The sequence below is a fragment of the Pavona decussata genome, unplaced genomic scaffold, assembly GCF_977016875.1.
Source record: "Pavona decussata unplaced genomic scaffold, jaPavDecu1.1 SCAFFOLD_233, whole genome shotgun sequence".
Lineage (NCBI taxonomy): Eukaryota > Metazoa > Cnidaria > Anthozoa > Scleractinia > Agariciidae > Pavona > Pavona decussata.
Genome location: NW_028145638.1, coordinates 341192 through 355000, shown reverse-complemented (window position 1 = coordinate 355000; position 13809 = coordinate 341192). Strand labels below are relative to the sequence as shown.

General features: G+C 40.4%; 2 protein-coding genes and 1 long non-coding RNA gene across 3 annotated transcripts; 1 reads left to right on the top strand and 2 right to left on the bottom strand.

The window, feature by feature from the left end:
• Positions 1 to 89: 89 nt before the first annotated feature.
• LOC146458203 (uncharacterized) lies at positions 90 to 6394 on the bottom strand. The gene is made up of 4 exons (XM_085090624.1): positions 5952 to 6394; positions 3937 to 3981; positions 2064 to 3139; positions 90 to 1746 (listed from the first exon to the last, which is right to left on the bottom strand). Exons 1-4 carry the CDS (start codon positions 6244 to 6246, stop codon positions 1162 to 1164), a joined length of 2001 nt encoding a protein of 666 aa, XP_084946750.1. The 5' UTR covers positions 6247 to 6394; the 3' UTR covers positions 90 to 1161.
• Positions 6395 to 6566: 172 nt separating this feature from the next.
• On the top strand, positions 6567 to 12018 carry LOC146458202 (uncharacterized). Its single transcript, XR_014858197.1, has 3 exons — positions 6567 to 6880; positions 9722 to 9766; positions 11886 to 12018. It is a non-coding gene; the product is annotated as an uncharacterized LOC146458202 (long non-coding RNA).
• On the bottom strand, positions 10737 to 13809 carry LOC146458201 (uncharacterized). Its single transcript, XM_085090625.1, has 2 exons — positions 12981 to 13809; positions 10737 to 12185 (listed from the first exon to the last, which is right to left on the bottom strand). The coding sequence occupies exons 1-2, from the start codon at positions 13071 to 13073 to the stop codon at positions 11718 to 11720; spliced, it is 561 nt and encodes a 186-aa protein (XP_084946751.1). The 5' UTR covers positions 13074 to 13809; the 3' UTR covers positions 10737 to 11717.

Sequence of the window (13809 nt, the reverse complement as noted above, 5' to 3'; positions counted from 1 at the left end):
GGAACCCGAATTCAAATGGGAGTGAAACAAAGAGGGGGCTCAATCAATCAATCAATCGAACATAATGATAATAATATCAATAATATATAATAATAATAATGCTTTATTTAAAAAAAGCCATTTCCATCGCTGTCTAATTGCGCTTTACAATAAACAGTTACTTAATTTGTAGTTATATAAATTACATTAGATCATATTCAATTTTATTAAATTGGGGTTCTTTTTGTTGGCCATGCTAAATTTTCCGCAGCTGAACACATACTGACAATTGTCAAGGGACCAACCTTCCATTTCGTTACCTATTGCACTAATAAAATGATAAGGCTAAACCATGTGACCTTCATAACAAGCTGAGAGGCCACGAGGTTGTCACGTGTAGCCGAAAGCAGGATAATTGCAACGTTAAGCAAAATAGCATTCAAGGTCTGTCTGACAAACATAAAGTGCAACAAAAACATATACCATCGTGGCCAAAGTTTTAATGATATAGTGACTGACTCAGGTACACTGAAACTGTGCATAATATCAGTAAAACATTAGGCTTCTAGCAACGGACTAATGAAGTAATGAAGTAATATATCGGAGAATACAATTAACAAAAACAACTGTAACGTTTTTGTTTTTGTTACTTTAGCGGCATAGGTATCGAATTGCATTTCTTCCTGTTTTAAATTGTAACGTCTTTTGCCATAGGGACGTCACTTTGAAGAACCTGAAGAAGAAAGGCCGTGCCTTTCGAAATATTGGAAAAGTATATTTCTCCGACCGTGAAATTAGCCTTGTTTTTTTTTTTGCATTATTTCTTCTAAAAAATGTTTTGGAGAATCCTGATCTTCAGGTAACTGGGGGAGGATGGTGGGGAGGAAAGGGTGAGGGGCGGGGGAGGTGGGGGCGCGCTCTCGAAATACTTCGGCTACTCGGTCGTACGGGCCTCGGTTTTGCTTTAAGAAGTAGGGGGTAGGGGTGGGGACACTCCTCCGCTAGAACCACTACTGGAGTTTATAAGAAAATCCTGAGCGTTAACGTTGCAAAAACACCTCAACATCACGCTCTCTATGTTTTATGCTTTGACGAAGTAAGATTTTATATATTATCAAAGCCGTGGATAAATTTTAACATCAACAATAAGAAAGGACCTGAGAAGCAGTATCAGATTTTAAGTTAGCTTAAGTTACTAGGATTTTTCGCCCGACGGATTATGGGAGACTCGGCTCCTGATCTCTGGCGGGGTTCTGGAAGAATGCTATCATCGATTTTAAACTTGTGGTCATCCGGGCACGGAACCGTCACAGGCATCTTCTGCCGCTCTTCTGCGTCCGACAGGTCAACGGCCGTTGGTGAGTGGCACGTCGGAGAATGGGCTCTGCTGTCGTTCTCTTTGGCTGGAGGAGACATAACATCAAAGTTGAATGCTTTGGCACCGGGAGAAACATCACCAGGTGAGCTTTTTGCAGACTTGGGGCAAAGCATTGTCATCAAGGCATCGCAGGGTAAGCGAGACAGCCACTGAGCACAAAGAATCATTGAATCTTCATGAGGAATCTCAAGGAGCGGTAAGCCCTCAGTCGATTCAGCGCGAAACCTTTTTTTGATGCTGTTGACGAGTTTTAAGGAGTTCTTGCACTCCTGGCCTTGAGATGCCTCACTTCTGTTGCCACACAAGAGTTCCTCAAAGTCATTCTCATCATCTGCTGAAGTCTTTTGCGATTGATTAAGAGTAGTTTGGAGATCATCACTGCTTGATACCTGTAAAATCAATATGGAAACATGATCATTTTAGACAACGCGGCCCAGTTGTTCCGAACATGATTAAGCTAACCCAAGGTTTGAGAACTTTGACTCCTCTTTAATTTCAAATTTCGAGGACGAGGTCATTACTGTATCCGATAGACCAGCGAGTCGAAAAACGATTTCTTTGTTTTATAACTCCCTGATTAACTTTGAAACGCGCGCGCTTTACTGTGGAAAACACAATACAGCCTCCGTAAAAGCTCTTAGCCCCAAGGCCTGAAAATAACTCCGCAAAAGGCCCCACGATGTTTTTATTACATGCATTCTCTTACCGGCGTTGATGGCTTGATGTTTGAGGAAAACTCGTTGTCCATCTTTAGAGACCACAGCTCATCTTCAGATCGCACCAGTTGTTCTCTCAAAGTTTCGTGTCGGCGCTCAAACTCTCTTGTCTCCTCGAGAAATCTTTCCAAGACTTCGTCTTTGTGTTTTTGTGCGTCAGTGCACTGCAGGCTCATTTCATCGCGTTCTCTTTGGGCTTCGTCGCGTTCCTTAAGGGCTTTTATTCTCTCGTCAGCGTAAAAATCTCGCTGCTCTTGGTATTTTTTCACTTTTCGAGTAAGTTCCTCGTTTTGGACACTGACCTTCGACTCTTGCCTCTGAGAAAAGGATAACTGGAATTGCAACTCTTGGATCTGCTTTCTGAACTGAGAGCAATCAACAACAGCATTGTCATAGCTCTCTTGGTATTCCTGACTATTTTTCTCCACAATATCATAGCGGGCCTTCAGCGCTTCAGCCCAGTCTTTCAGCTCATTGAGCTCAGAGATCGCTTGGTCTCTCTCTATCTTAAGCTTTTGCGAGATGAGCTGTAGCTCGCTATATCGATCTAACAGGTCTTCGGCAGATTGAATACTGCTTATCTGGCTGGATAACTTTTCTGACAGGATTTGGGACAGTTTTCGTTCCTTGTTAAAGTTCTGCGACAACCGTTTCTGCTTGTTCCTCAACTCTTCTTCTCGCCGATTCGCTTCTTCTAGCTGCTTTCTCAACTGCTTACCTTCTTCCTCTGACGACAGCAATTTCATCAAAAGAGCAAGAAGGCAAGCATGTCTTCCATTCATGGACTTCTCGAACTCTCTTACTTTAATCCTGGCGGCTTGCTCAATTTCTCTGGCGTTGTTTCTTGCCTCCTTTGCTTCTAACTCCGCTTTAACGGCCTGGTCTTCAGTTGTCTGCAAACACTTGGATTTCAAATCCAGATCACCATTGACCTTGCTGAGTCGTTTTCTAAGGTCTTTGTTTTCCTTCAACAGTTGGTCATATCTAAGGGTCATCTCTTGTAGATCCACCACAGCCCTTTTCAGATGGTTGCTGAGAATGTCCAAGTCACGATTAGGGTCAATATCTAGAGGATAAGAGGTTGGTTCGGTTATCAAAGGAAACGTAGCTAAACACACCAGACATAAACCTATGCTAGAGGTCTTGTGTAGACTGGGAAAGAATGGAAGTCTTCAAATCTGGACCATTGGCAAAACAGTCGGGCTTAACATCTACAAGCAATTGCAAAAAGACTTGAGACGCTCAGTGCAAAGAGTGTCTTTTTTCCAATTTATTTCAATCAAGTTTTCATCTCCCCCCCCCCCCCCCCCTCACTACGCCCCCGTTGGACTTTCAAACAAACAGATGACAACATTGAAAAAGGGAGACGGGTTAGAAATGTTTTGCATCTTTTACAGAGCGCTGAAGAGGGTATTATCAGAAAAAATGATGATTTTAGTAAGAGTGTCTCAACCATTTTGAAAATGCATGTAGCTCGTACTCCTAGCCTTGTCCGTTACAATACTGAAACGCATATTTGCTAGATGTTGTCTGGCACGACTGAATTCGCTTTCATGGCGATGTCACACCCTCTTGTCGCTAGACTGCGATCGTTGCTTCCCTAAGTTTCGCTCGGGGAGTCATTTGCTACCGGAAAACTGTGCCTAGACACTTGACCCAATTCTAGATCATTCAAACTGTAGGAGCTGATCATCAAACATCTAATTCGCTTATCGATGAATTCGCCAGGGTATCTTGCACGCTTTTCGTGGTTCAGGGACAAAACGCCAGGTTATGTTTACTGAGCCAAGCATTATATATGCTATTTTAAATTAAAAGACCTACTGAACTACCTAAACGTTTTATAAGTACTCAGTATTTTACCTGAAGATGACTTGCGACTGACTTCATTGATTATTGGATTTTCTCCTGTTTAATCAAAGAAGAAAGAGATTCAAAAAGTAAAACCCCAAATCTTAACAATTAAAACTTAGAATTAGCTGAAGTTGGAATTTTGCTATTTCTGACTCTTCAAGCGGTCTAAGCTTATGGAAATGACGTCTCCCGCACCTGCATCTGGGCTAAATAAGCTTTTTTTGAAACCATGGATACAACTGTTTTTTTTTTATTTTCCCACATCATTTAGCTTCAAATGTTGTCTACATCTACATTTATACATGGCAAATGTTGCTCATCCCGCCACGGTGTGCTGATGCTGGTGTATACACTTAATTTAGCACATTAAAAATACAGTGTTATGTAATACAGTGTTGTGTATGGTGTTTATACACGTGCAGAGGAAACATATATAAACATAATTAAAATTAATGACATGTTAAAATGTGCCCGCAGGGCAAGTTTGAAGGGGGTCTCTAATTGTATATTTCGAATGTTAAGTGGCATTTCATTCCACTCTTTTATACTTCTTGGGAAGAACGAGTTCTTGTATATATCCCCCCGTGCGCTAGGATTGATTAAGTGTAGCCTGTGATCTCGTATCATATCTGTGTGGTGATATTCGTAAGTGTGCCGGTATTTTGATTGCGTTCCTGCCTTTTAATGACTCTGAGAATATTTCTACTTCTAGTTCATTGGACAGGGAATGCGTCAACTTTGTCAAATGGTAGGTTGGTGGCTGAGTCAATTCAAGTGAAAAACTGATATTTCTTACCAAAGGAAGATTCAATTTCAGTTGTAGGGAACGTGAAGCATTGGTGCACGACAAAACCATTATTTGACGTGTCTCTGATATTACTTGATAAGCCGCTTTTTGGTTTCCGGAACATGGGTCACGAAATCTTTATGCTACACCAACTCTTTGGCGTTATTTTTACCTTGCCATGACGCGCACTAAGACAAATGCATGACACATTAAACCGTTTTTCTGTGTAACAAATCACAATTTGCAAACCCCGGTAGTTTGTCTGTGAAAACCCACACATCGCAAACATAAACTGATAAAACGGAAATGCTATTTTTAGTACAGTGTCTTTTCCGGTCTTTCCTGTATTAGGCGAAAGTTCACTTGAACTTACGAAATACGAACTAGTTGACTTTAATGATATACTAATGGAGTATAGAACGAGTGTTATTGTATCTGACATTAACGTGAAAGACTGAAAAGTCACAGTGATGGCTATGACAGAAGAGTGTAATAGTAAAAATTCAAAATAGCAGAACAAACGTTCAGGAGTGTTCTAGCCTTTATATCGATCACGCTTGATTTGTCGCGGCCTACAGAATAAGATAAGTTTTATCCCAGCAAATCAATGTACTAATAGAAAAACGTTTTAACCGAAGGTAGCTAGATCTTACCGAGAGAATTTTATGGGTAAATTAAAATGCTGATATTAACTAAACATATCTTGACTAATTCGTTGAGTATTTGGTATTTTTGGCACTACGAAAAGGAACATTTAATCAAAATAAATAGCATTGCGGAACTCTAAAGCCGGATTTGCTAGAGTGGTTCCGAAAGTTCAATGGACACATGGTCAAAATTCCATGTGGAATAATGCAAACGAACCTCAAAAAGTGTCAGCACTCCCAGGGATATTTCTAAACTTTATCTTGTTACTTCCAATAAAGATTTGCATTATTAAAAAAAACCCGTCTGAATTGGTGTGTTAAGAATTTACCGGCGGTGAAATTGTATGATGCTTTTAACTGACCATCGAACGATTAATAATAATAATAATAACAAGAAGAAGAAGAAGAAGAAGAAGAATACAATTCTAGCTACAAAAAAACCGAGTCTGTACTTTGATCCCCTTTTACTACATTTATCTCTCAAAGAAAGGGTTTTTTTTGCTAGTTCTTTTTTCCTGATCTCTTATAACATTCAATGCATGCACCTAAGATGGATCATGAATTAACTGATGTGTTCTAGTTTTACTAACTTGTCGTTGCTTTCTGTCCCGTCAGCTTCTCGTAAATGCCTGGGTTTAACAGCTGCACAACGTCAAGAAAATGCACCAGACTTTCTGTGCTTTTAGTCTGCAGGATGTCCAGAAGCTTGCCAGCCTTGCGTTCGTTCGTCTTCTCCGCCTGCACTAGCTCGCAATCTTCACTGTCGAAAACTGCCTTACTCCGCAAATAATCGAAAAGGAGAGTGCGATCAACGCGCAGTTCCTGAACGACTTGCACTCGATGACTTTTTAAATTCTCCCATACCTCGTCTACGTTAAAATTCATTGTTTGTATCAGACCTCACAGCGGTTACAGCGATTGTCTTGAGCTAGAAAAGCAGTGCTTCGCCAAGTTAATCGAAACAGTCCTTGTATGATGCCAAATTGAAAATGAACGGCGGTTTTTCCCAGATTAAATCTTCTACAACCCCGCACTATTTATGGTCTTTTCTGATGTCGGCATGCACATGTTACATGAAGCTTAATTCTAAAACTTATTCCTTGTTTCTCAGTGGAGGCGTAGATGACGTCAACGTACAAATCGGAAGAAGCCCTACTTCTGTTTATTTTACATTGTACGAACGGTTGCTTGGAAACGCATTACGTAGTACGTTTGTCGGCAAACGACATTGACGCGTTTTGGGTAGACTTTGCGTGAGAACTGTGGAAAAAAATTGGCATCGTAGCAGGGACTCTCTCCTCCGCAGAGGCTCCATCAGTTGAGAAACGTAGAAAAAAGGAGGGGAAAGGAAGGAAAACGGGGGAAATAAAAAATCGGGGGCGCGCGGGGGACCCCCGCGCGCTTTAATATTTCTCTCCCCCAGGCTCTACTCGTTTAATTTCCCTCTCCCCAGGCTTTGTTAGATTCCTCGACCATCAAAGAAGCCTCTGCGGAGGAGAGAGTAGCAGGAACACGTCTGGTAAGTAAGCAAGTAAGATCCTTTATTTAAACACAATGTGAATAGCATTACATGCTTTAGGGGTCGTATTAACTAACTATTACCTAATTAACCTAGAAAAACGAAATGCATAAAATACATCGCATGGATAATCAGACTTAAAGGTAAAAGTATGACAATGTAAAATGTACTTTTGTAATTTTTGTGCACTAGTAAACCTGAATTCTCTAAATGTGGGATCAGATTGCAGCTTTCCGTGAAATTACTTAAAACTACAAGAGTCTTTAAAATCAGTAATCTGAGACAAAATTCCATATCACAGCGCCTCTATAACGAATAGAATTTTTCATAAAATAGGTGGGAGATCGTGGAACAACGGCCTTTTCATATCCTCTCAAGTCATACGGACTGTTGCGCCATACAGCTAAATCTGAAATCGTTGAGGGCATATTATCGCTAACTATGGTGTAAAATCGTTTAACAAGACTTAGTTTATACAGATCATAAATCGAGTCCCATTGGAGAGTTTCATAACTGCTTCTGATGGTGTCTGTTTCTAATTAAGGTTGCGTTTGATTGACTCTATTCCGGAATAGGAATACATGCAACGATGACAAGAAATCGCTCATAAGAGGTTTTAGGAGTTACTAGAGTACGAAATCGGCTATATATGCATGTCCCTGGATAAAACGATATTAGCGCGAAATTCAAATGCTTTGAAGAGAATTTTTAGAACCCAAAAAATCTTGAAGATGGCCTAAATTCCCACATGGCGTTTATTTTTCAACAATCTTGGTGGATGCAAATCAGATAAAGAGAAGTCCATGAAGGGAACTAATCTTGCCCTTAAAAATTAGAAAATGCTAGCTCTAAACTCTAATTCTCTAAACTCTAATTCCAGAAAATTCCAGCGTCTCGAAAATCGTACGCAAAGTAAGGGGAAAGCACCCAAAAATCATAGATGTTTGGAACAGCCACAGCAGGACATATCGAACATTCTAGCTGTTCTCGATCGAGCCATCGAAAGTTCTGGGCAACCTTTCGGCTTCTCCGAACAGATACTTCCTAGAAAACTGTCGTTGGGTGCCCCCCTTTGTTTTCACAGACACACTACCGGGGTTTGCAAATTGTGTTTTGTTACACAGAAAAACAGTTTAATGCGTCATTTGTCTTAGTGCGCGTCATGGCAAGGAAAATAACGCCAAAGAGTTGGTGAAGCATAAAGATTTCGTGACCCATGTTCCGGAAACCAAAAAGCGGCTTACTTAATATCAGAGACATGTCACGGAATGGTTTTGTCGTGCATAAAGGCTTCAAGTTCCCTACAACTGAAATTGAATCTTCCCTTGGTAAGAGAGAAAAATCTGAAATATTAGTTTTTCACTTAAATTGACTCAGCCACGAACACACTATTTGACAAGGTTGACGCATTTCCTGTCCAATGAAGTTGAAGTAGAAATATTCTCAGAGTCATTAAAAGGCAGGAACGCAATCACAATACCAGCACACTTACGAATATCACTACACAGATATGATACGAGATCACAGGCTACACTTATCAATCACAGGGGGGGAGATATACAAGAACTCGTCCTTCCCAAGAAGTATAAAAGAGTGGAATGAAATGCCACTTAACATTCGAAATATAATGAATTAGAAGCCCCCTTCAAACTTGCCTTGCGGGCACATTTTAATATTAATTGATTTTAATTATATTTATATATGTTTCCTCTGCACATGTATAAACGCCATACACAGCACTGTATTACGTAACACTGTATTTTTAATAATGTGTTGTGTATATACACCACCACCAGCACACCGTGGCGCGATGGGCAACCTTTGCCATGTATAAATGTATAGACAACATTCAGACCCGTAGCAGGGGGAGGGGCAAGGGGGGCTTGAGCCCCCCCCCCCCCCCCAGAATTTTTGGAAGTTAAAAAATAGTGTGCCAAAACAGATTAATGTACACTGATCAATCAGTCTAGAACTCTGATGCTGCAAGTGCCTTTTCACAACCTTTAATAATTTGTTTACTACCTGTCAGTTTCTTTAGCTAACAGTTTGTTTTTATATACAACGGCAACGAAGGCACTCCTACCTTGTGAATCGGAAATAAGAAACAAAATGGATCCAAATCAACCAATCTCAAACTGTGAAAGCTGTTGAAATAAACTACTTGTTTTTTAAGACATCCGCTCATTGATAGCAATATAAATGCCCTTAGTTTATAACAATTTAGTATTCGCGCGTTGTCGAAAGCCACACAAATACCTCCTCTCAAGAGCAACATTTTCCTGCAGTCGGATTCTCACTGCCCGATTCCAAATTTAAAAAGAGAAAGAGAACTTTGCCCTCGTTTGTTTAAGTCCTCCTTCAAACGGGAAATTAGGAAATTTCACGTGGTAGTCCCCGTAAAAAAAAAAACGGCAAAGAAATGCAACAAAAAGTGTGACGCAGGTGCAAAGTTATTGATTTGCTTACTAAACCTACTGCTTTTTTTATGTTCTCGTTGCATCTTAAACTCCGTAATCTGTCTGTTTTTTTGGGGTGACGGGCCGGGGGGGGGGGGGGGAAGAGTAGTTTTGTTTAACCATTTTGCTCGGCCCCCCTAGTTATTTTCGCCTTGCTACGGGCCTGACATTTGAAGCTAAATAATGTTGGGAATTAAAAAAACTGTGGCCACGGTTTCATAAAGCTTATTCAGCCCAGATGCAGTAGTGGAAGTCGTTCTTTTTTATAAGCTTAGGCCGCTTGAAGAGTCAGAAATGGCAAAATTTCAACTTCAGCTAATTCTAAGTTTTAATTATAAATATTTGGGTTTCACTTTTTGAATCTCTTTCGTCTTTGATTAAACAGGAGAAAATCCAATAATCAATGAAGTCAGTCGGAAGTCATCTACAGGTAAAATAAGTACGTATAAAACGTTTAGGTAGTTCAGTAGGTCTTTTAATTTAAAATAGTTAGTTTAATTTCCTTGCCGGAATCAACAATTACACCACGTGTGTCTTAATATTATCCTTATAATTCTTACACTGTCACGTTTCGTGTTCATTTTGTTGTCATCGTTTATCCTAATTAGCATTTTTGTCTTCTTATTATAAATTCAACTTCCAACGCTTTGTACATTAACCAACTGAAGATGACAGTCGCTGTCGAAACATGTTTTATAAACTTAAAGGTTTTGTCGTTTTCTTTAAACTTTTGACTTGCCTGCTACTATCAAGACCCTTTGAAAATAGCATGTGTAATAAACTTGGCTTATATTATTCATTCCTTGAGAATGGCGTCATGACGTCGCCGAAACGTCGGAACCTTATATCGTTAGTTTTTACTTGCCTATGTATTTCAGTAAACATAATCTGGCATTTTATCCCTGAACCACGAAAAGCGCGCAAGATACCCTGGAGAATGCATTCAGGATTCATCGATAAACGAATTAGATGTTTGATGATCAGCTCCTTCAGTTTGAGTGATCTAGAATTGGTGCAAGTGTCTAGGCACAGTTTTCCGGTAGCAAATGACTCCCCGAGCGAAAGCTAGGGAAGCAACGATCGCAGTCAAGCGACACTGAGAGGGTGTGACATGGCCATGAAAGCGAATTCAGTCGTGCCAGACACCATCTAGCAAATATGTGTTTCAGCATTGTAACGGACAAGGCCAGGAGTACCAGCTACAAGCATTTTCAAAATGTTAGAGACAGCCTTACCAAAATAATCGTTTCTTCTGAAAAATAACCTCTTCAGCGCACTGTTAAAGATGCAAACCATTTCTAACCCCTCTCCCTTTTCCAAAGTTATCATCTGTTTGTTTGAACGTCCAACGGGGGCCTTGTGGGTGGGAGGGGGGGGGGGGGAGGTGGATGAACGGTCGATTGAAATAAATTGAAAAAAGACTCTCTTTGCACTGAGCGTCTCAAGTCTTTTTGCAATTGCTTGTAGATATTAGCCAATTGCGTATAGATATTAAGCCCGACTGCTTTGCCAATGGTCCATTTTAACTGTGAAGGCCGTTACTGTAAAAGAGATGAAGGAAGCGTATTGATCAACGTTACTATATATAGATTCATTGGTAAGCGTTATTGAGACTTTTAAGCAATGTAAACGGACTGAAGCTGTTCTTTACCATGCCAATAACCAATTTTCTGGCATAAAAAATTTGACGATAAAAACAAGCGATAAAAAGTAATGACGTTTCGACCCCTCTGCAGTCAAGTTATAAGAAAGCGATTGAAAATTAACATATATATAGGTAAAATTTTGAATCATTGGAGTGCTTTTTAAAAAGCGACCAAAAGCGGTAAAATATGTAAACCGCGCTAAGCGTTACGAAATGAAAGTGACAAAACTCCAAGGAGTACAAAATACTATAAATTAAGACAATAGGACACCGTAAATTTGCGTAAAACTGTATACAACGTGTTTTAGCCTGCGTAGCAGTCGCTTCCGTTTCCTTTAAGCCAAGCGGGGGAAGCACGAAAGACGCGCGAGGGCATTTTGCTCCTTTTTGTCCTATGCCCTCGCGCGTCTTTCGTGCTTGCCCCGCTTGGCTTCAAGGAAACCGGGCGGAAACTACTGCTACGCAGGCTAAACTTATTTAACCTCGGAAAACCCCGTTTTAGAGCGATATAATTTTAAGTTTAGATGACGAGATGTGAAAGTTCAGTTTAGAAATACTACAAATAAGTAAATAAGAAGTGTTTTCCCCATTAAAGGCCGCCTTTATTTTGTTTTCAACTTCCACATTTTTAATCCCAGACATTATAGAAATAAATGATTGTTGTATTTCCGTCCATCCTTATTACAATTATAATTTTAATGCCCCGCTAACAGCAATGCTAAGAAGACTATTCTGTTTAGAATCGGCAGCAGCAGAAGCTAAAATAGGGATAGCGGTAATCCATAATGGTTTCGTCAGGACTGGATGCCTCGTTTCCCCCGTGCTCTCGAAAGTTACAAAAGTAGTTGTAAAAGAAGCCCACGATCTGCCCATTCTTTGTAGCCTTGTCCTTTTTTCCATACAGGGAAACCCCTCCGTCACAGTTCTTGTACACAGTTGATGCACAGATCTCAGCGCAGGTCTTCTTGTCAGCAGTATTTCTCACCATTACTGCGTTAGCCCAGGGTCCACTTCCTCCTGTGGTGGTGCTTCCTCTGCAGGCAGCAGCAGCCGACATGTGGAGTGACTGCCAGGCCAAGTCGAATGCTGAATACTTATCGTAGCCAGCATCAAGGAAGCTTCGAGGCAGACGGCCATTGTTATCCAGTAAGGCAAAGCCACCTGGTTTGCCGGCCTTTTGCAGCTGAGCTTTCAGATCGGCAACCTGAGAGAATAGTAAAAGCCGCATGATATGGCTTAGCTTGGCTTCAACGTTTGTTGCATATCCTTACACGGATCAAAAACCTGCTTGTTTCTCAAACTGCGTTAGTGTCACCCTTTCAAGTGTAGAGAGTAATACTCTAGTCCCTGAAAAAGGTCTTTTTACACTACACTCAAATCATGTCAAATAATTGACTTGTTAAACATGACCGTCGAGGAATTAAAAATTCTCGAAACTGTCTCCTTTATAACAAACGCGAAAAACCATGTCGTGAGGGCGACATAGTTTTGATAACGTCAAGAATTTGATTCGGTAAGGTTTCTTTTAAGTTAAAGGAGGAATCAGCCTTTAGGAATATAATGTGGAAAATCCTTGTCGAAATCGAAAGGTTCTTGTGCCTAATGTTGCGTGGAAGCAAGTCTAGGGCCGATTTCTGTAGAATACTTATTGAAATGTTCAGTGAGTTCCTTGGCGTCACTTGTTCTTTCTCTTGTTCTTTCTCATCCGGCATTTTTGACAAAGAGAGGTAAGCAGAGAGCGAGAAGGACATACCATATTGCTTCGAATAAGTGAACAAACTGCAAAGAACACCCTCCCTCGAATTAGCATCCTCTCGCTCGTGCCATAATACATGTATAATCACTAACCCGTCACCAACAAACAGAGCTTACGTAAACAGGATGTTGAATATACTCCAAGTTTATGGACGGTCAGGGAGAATAAGTTATCGAAAATTCATTTTATGGACTTTGAAAAGTCAAAAATCAACGTGTTGGAGGTGATACAGTAATATCTAACCTCTTTTTTTAACTTCTTCAATTGGTTACCAGCATCCGTCTCTGTGATGAACAGCAGATGGAACAAGCAGAGGAGTAGACAAGACAGCTTCATATTTCTTGATTTTCTTTGATCTAGGAAGAAAAGGAAATATTTCTTTCAAAATTAATGGTTGTACAGTCAACTTCCTTTATTACGGACACCCTCGGGACCACGAGTTAGTGTCCTTAACAGTGAGAGTCCGTAATAGCGGGAATTTATTTCAGTCAAACGTCTCTAGTTTATTTTTGCCGGGGATCTAGCTGTTGTCCGTATCATCGGGGTGTCAGTAATAGCGAGGTGTCCGCAAAGCGAGTGTTGACTGTATAACGATGTTAAAATGAAAGATAGAAGGCAAGGAAAACTTTGGTGCCTAAAATTTCGGAGGAGTTATTAATCTAAACAATGTGGTAATAAGATCATTTGTGGCTTTCCATAAATGACCTTCTAGCTTGAGGCTTGACCAACTTACAACTAGTAACAACTTTGAGGAAATCCGGAGAGAAGCTGTAAACACTGAGCAAGAAAAAGAAGTCGGTTTCAGGTTCCAAAATATACAGCGGCCTTGGCAAAAACTCGGCAAGGAAATGGTCCTGATCAGTGACATGAAAGGCTGCAATTAAATTGTCGATAACTGTGTTCCAAAATTCAAGACAATTGTTTCGAATGCATCAGAAATCAGTTATATTACGAAAACACGCTAGCGCTTTCATTGGGAAGATGGACGAATTGTACATGCGATTAGATTACTGGGCCCAGTTGTTCAAAGCCCGATTAGACTAATCCTTGATTAACGTGAACTTTGATTCGA

Bases quoted from the DNA above. Each gene is read 5' to 3' on its own strand.
- LOC146458203 (XM_085090624.1), bottom strand. From the start codon at position 6,246: ATGAATTTTAACGTAGACGAGGTATGGGAGAATTTAAAAAGTCATCGA. The intron at 3,982-5,951 runs GTTAGTAAAACT...TTGATTAAACAG, and splicing joins GGGACAGAAAGCAACGACAA to GAGAAAATCCAATAATCAAT. The intron at 3,140-3,936 runs GTAAAATACTGA...CTTATCCTCTAG, and splicing joins CAGTCGCAAGTCATCTTCAG to ATATTGACCCTAATCGTGAC.
- LOC146458201 (XM_085090625.1), bottom strand. From the start codon at position 13,073: ATGAAGCTGTCTTGTCTACTCCTCTGCTTGTTCCATCTGCTGTTCATC. The intron at 12,186-12,980 runs GTTAGATATTAC...CTATTCTCTCAG, and splicing joins TGAAGAAGTTAAAAAAAGAG to GTTGCCGATCTGAAAGCTCA.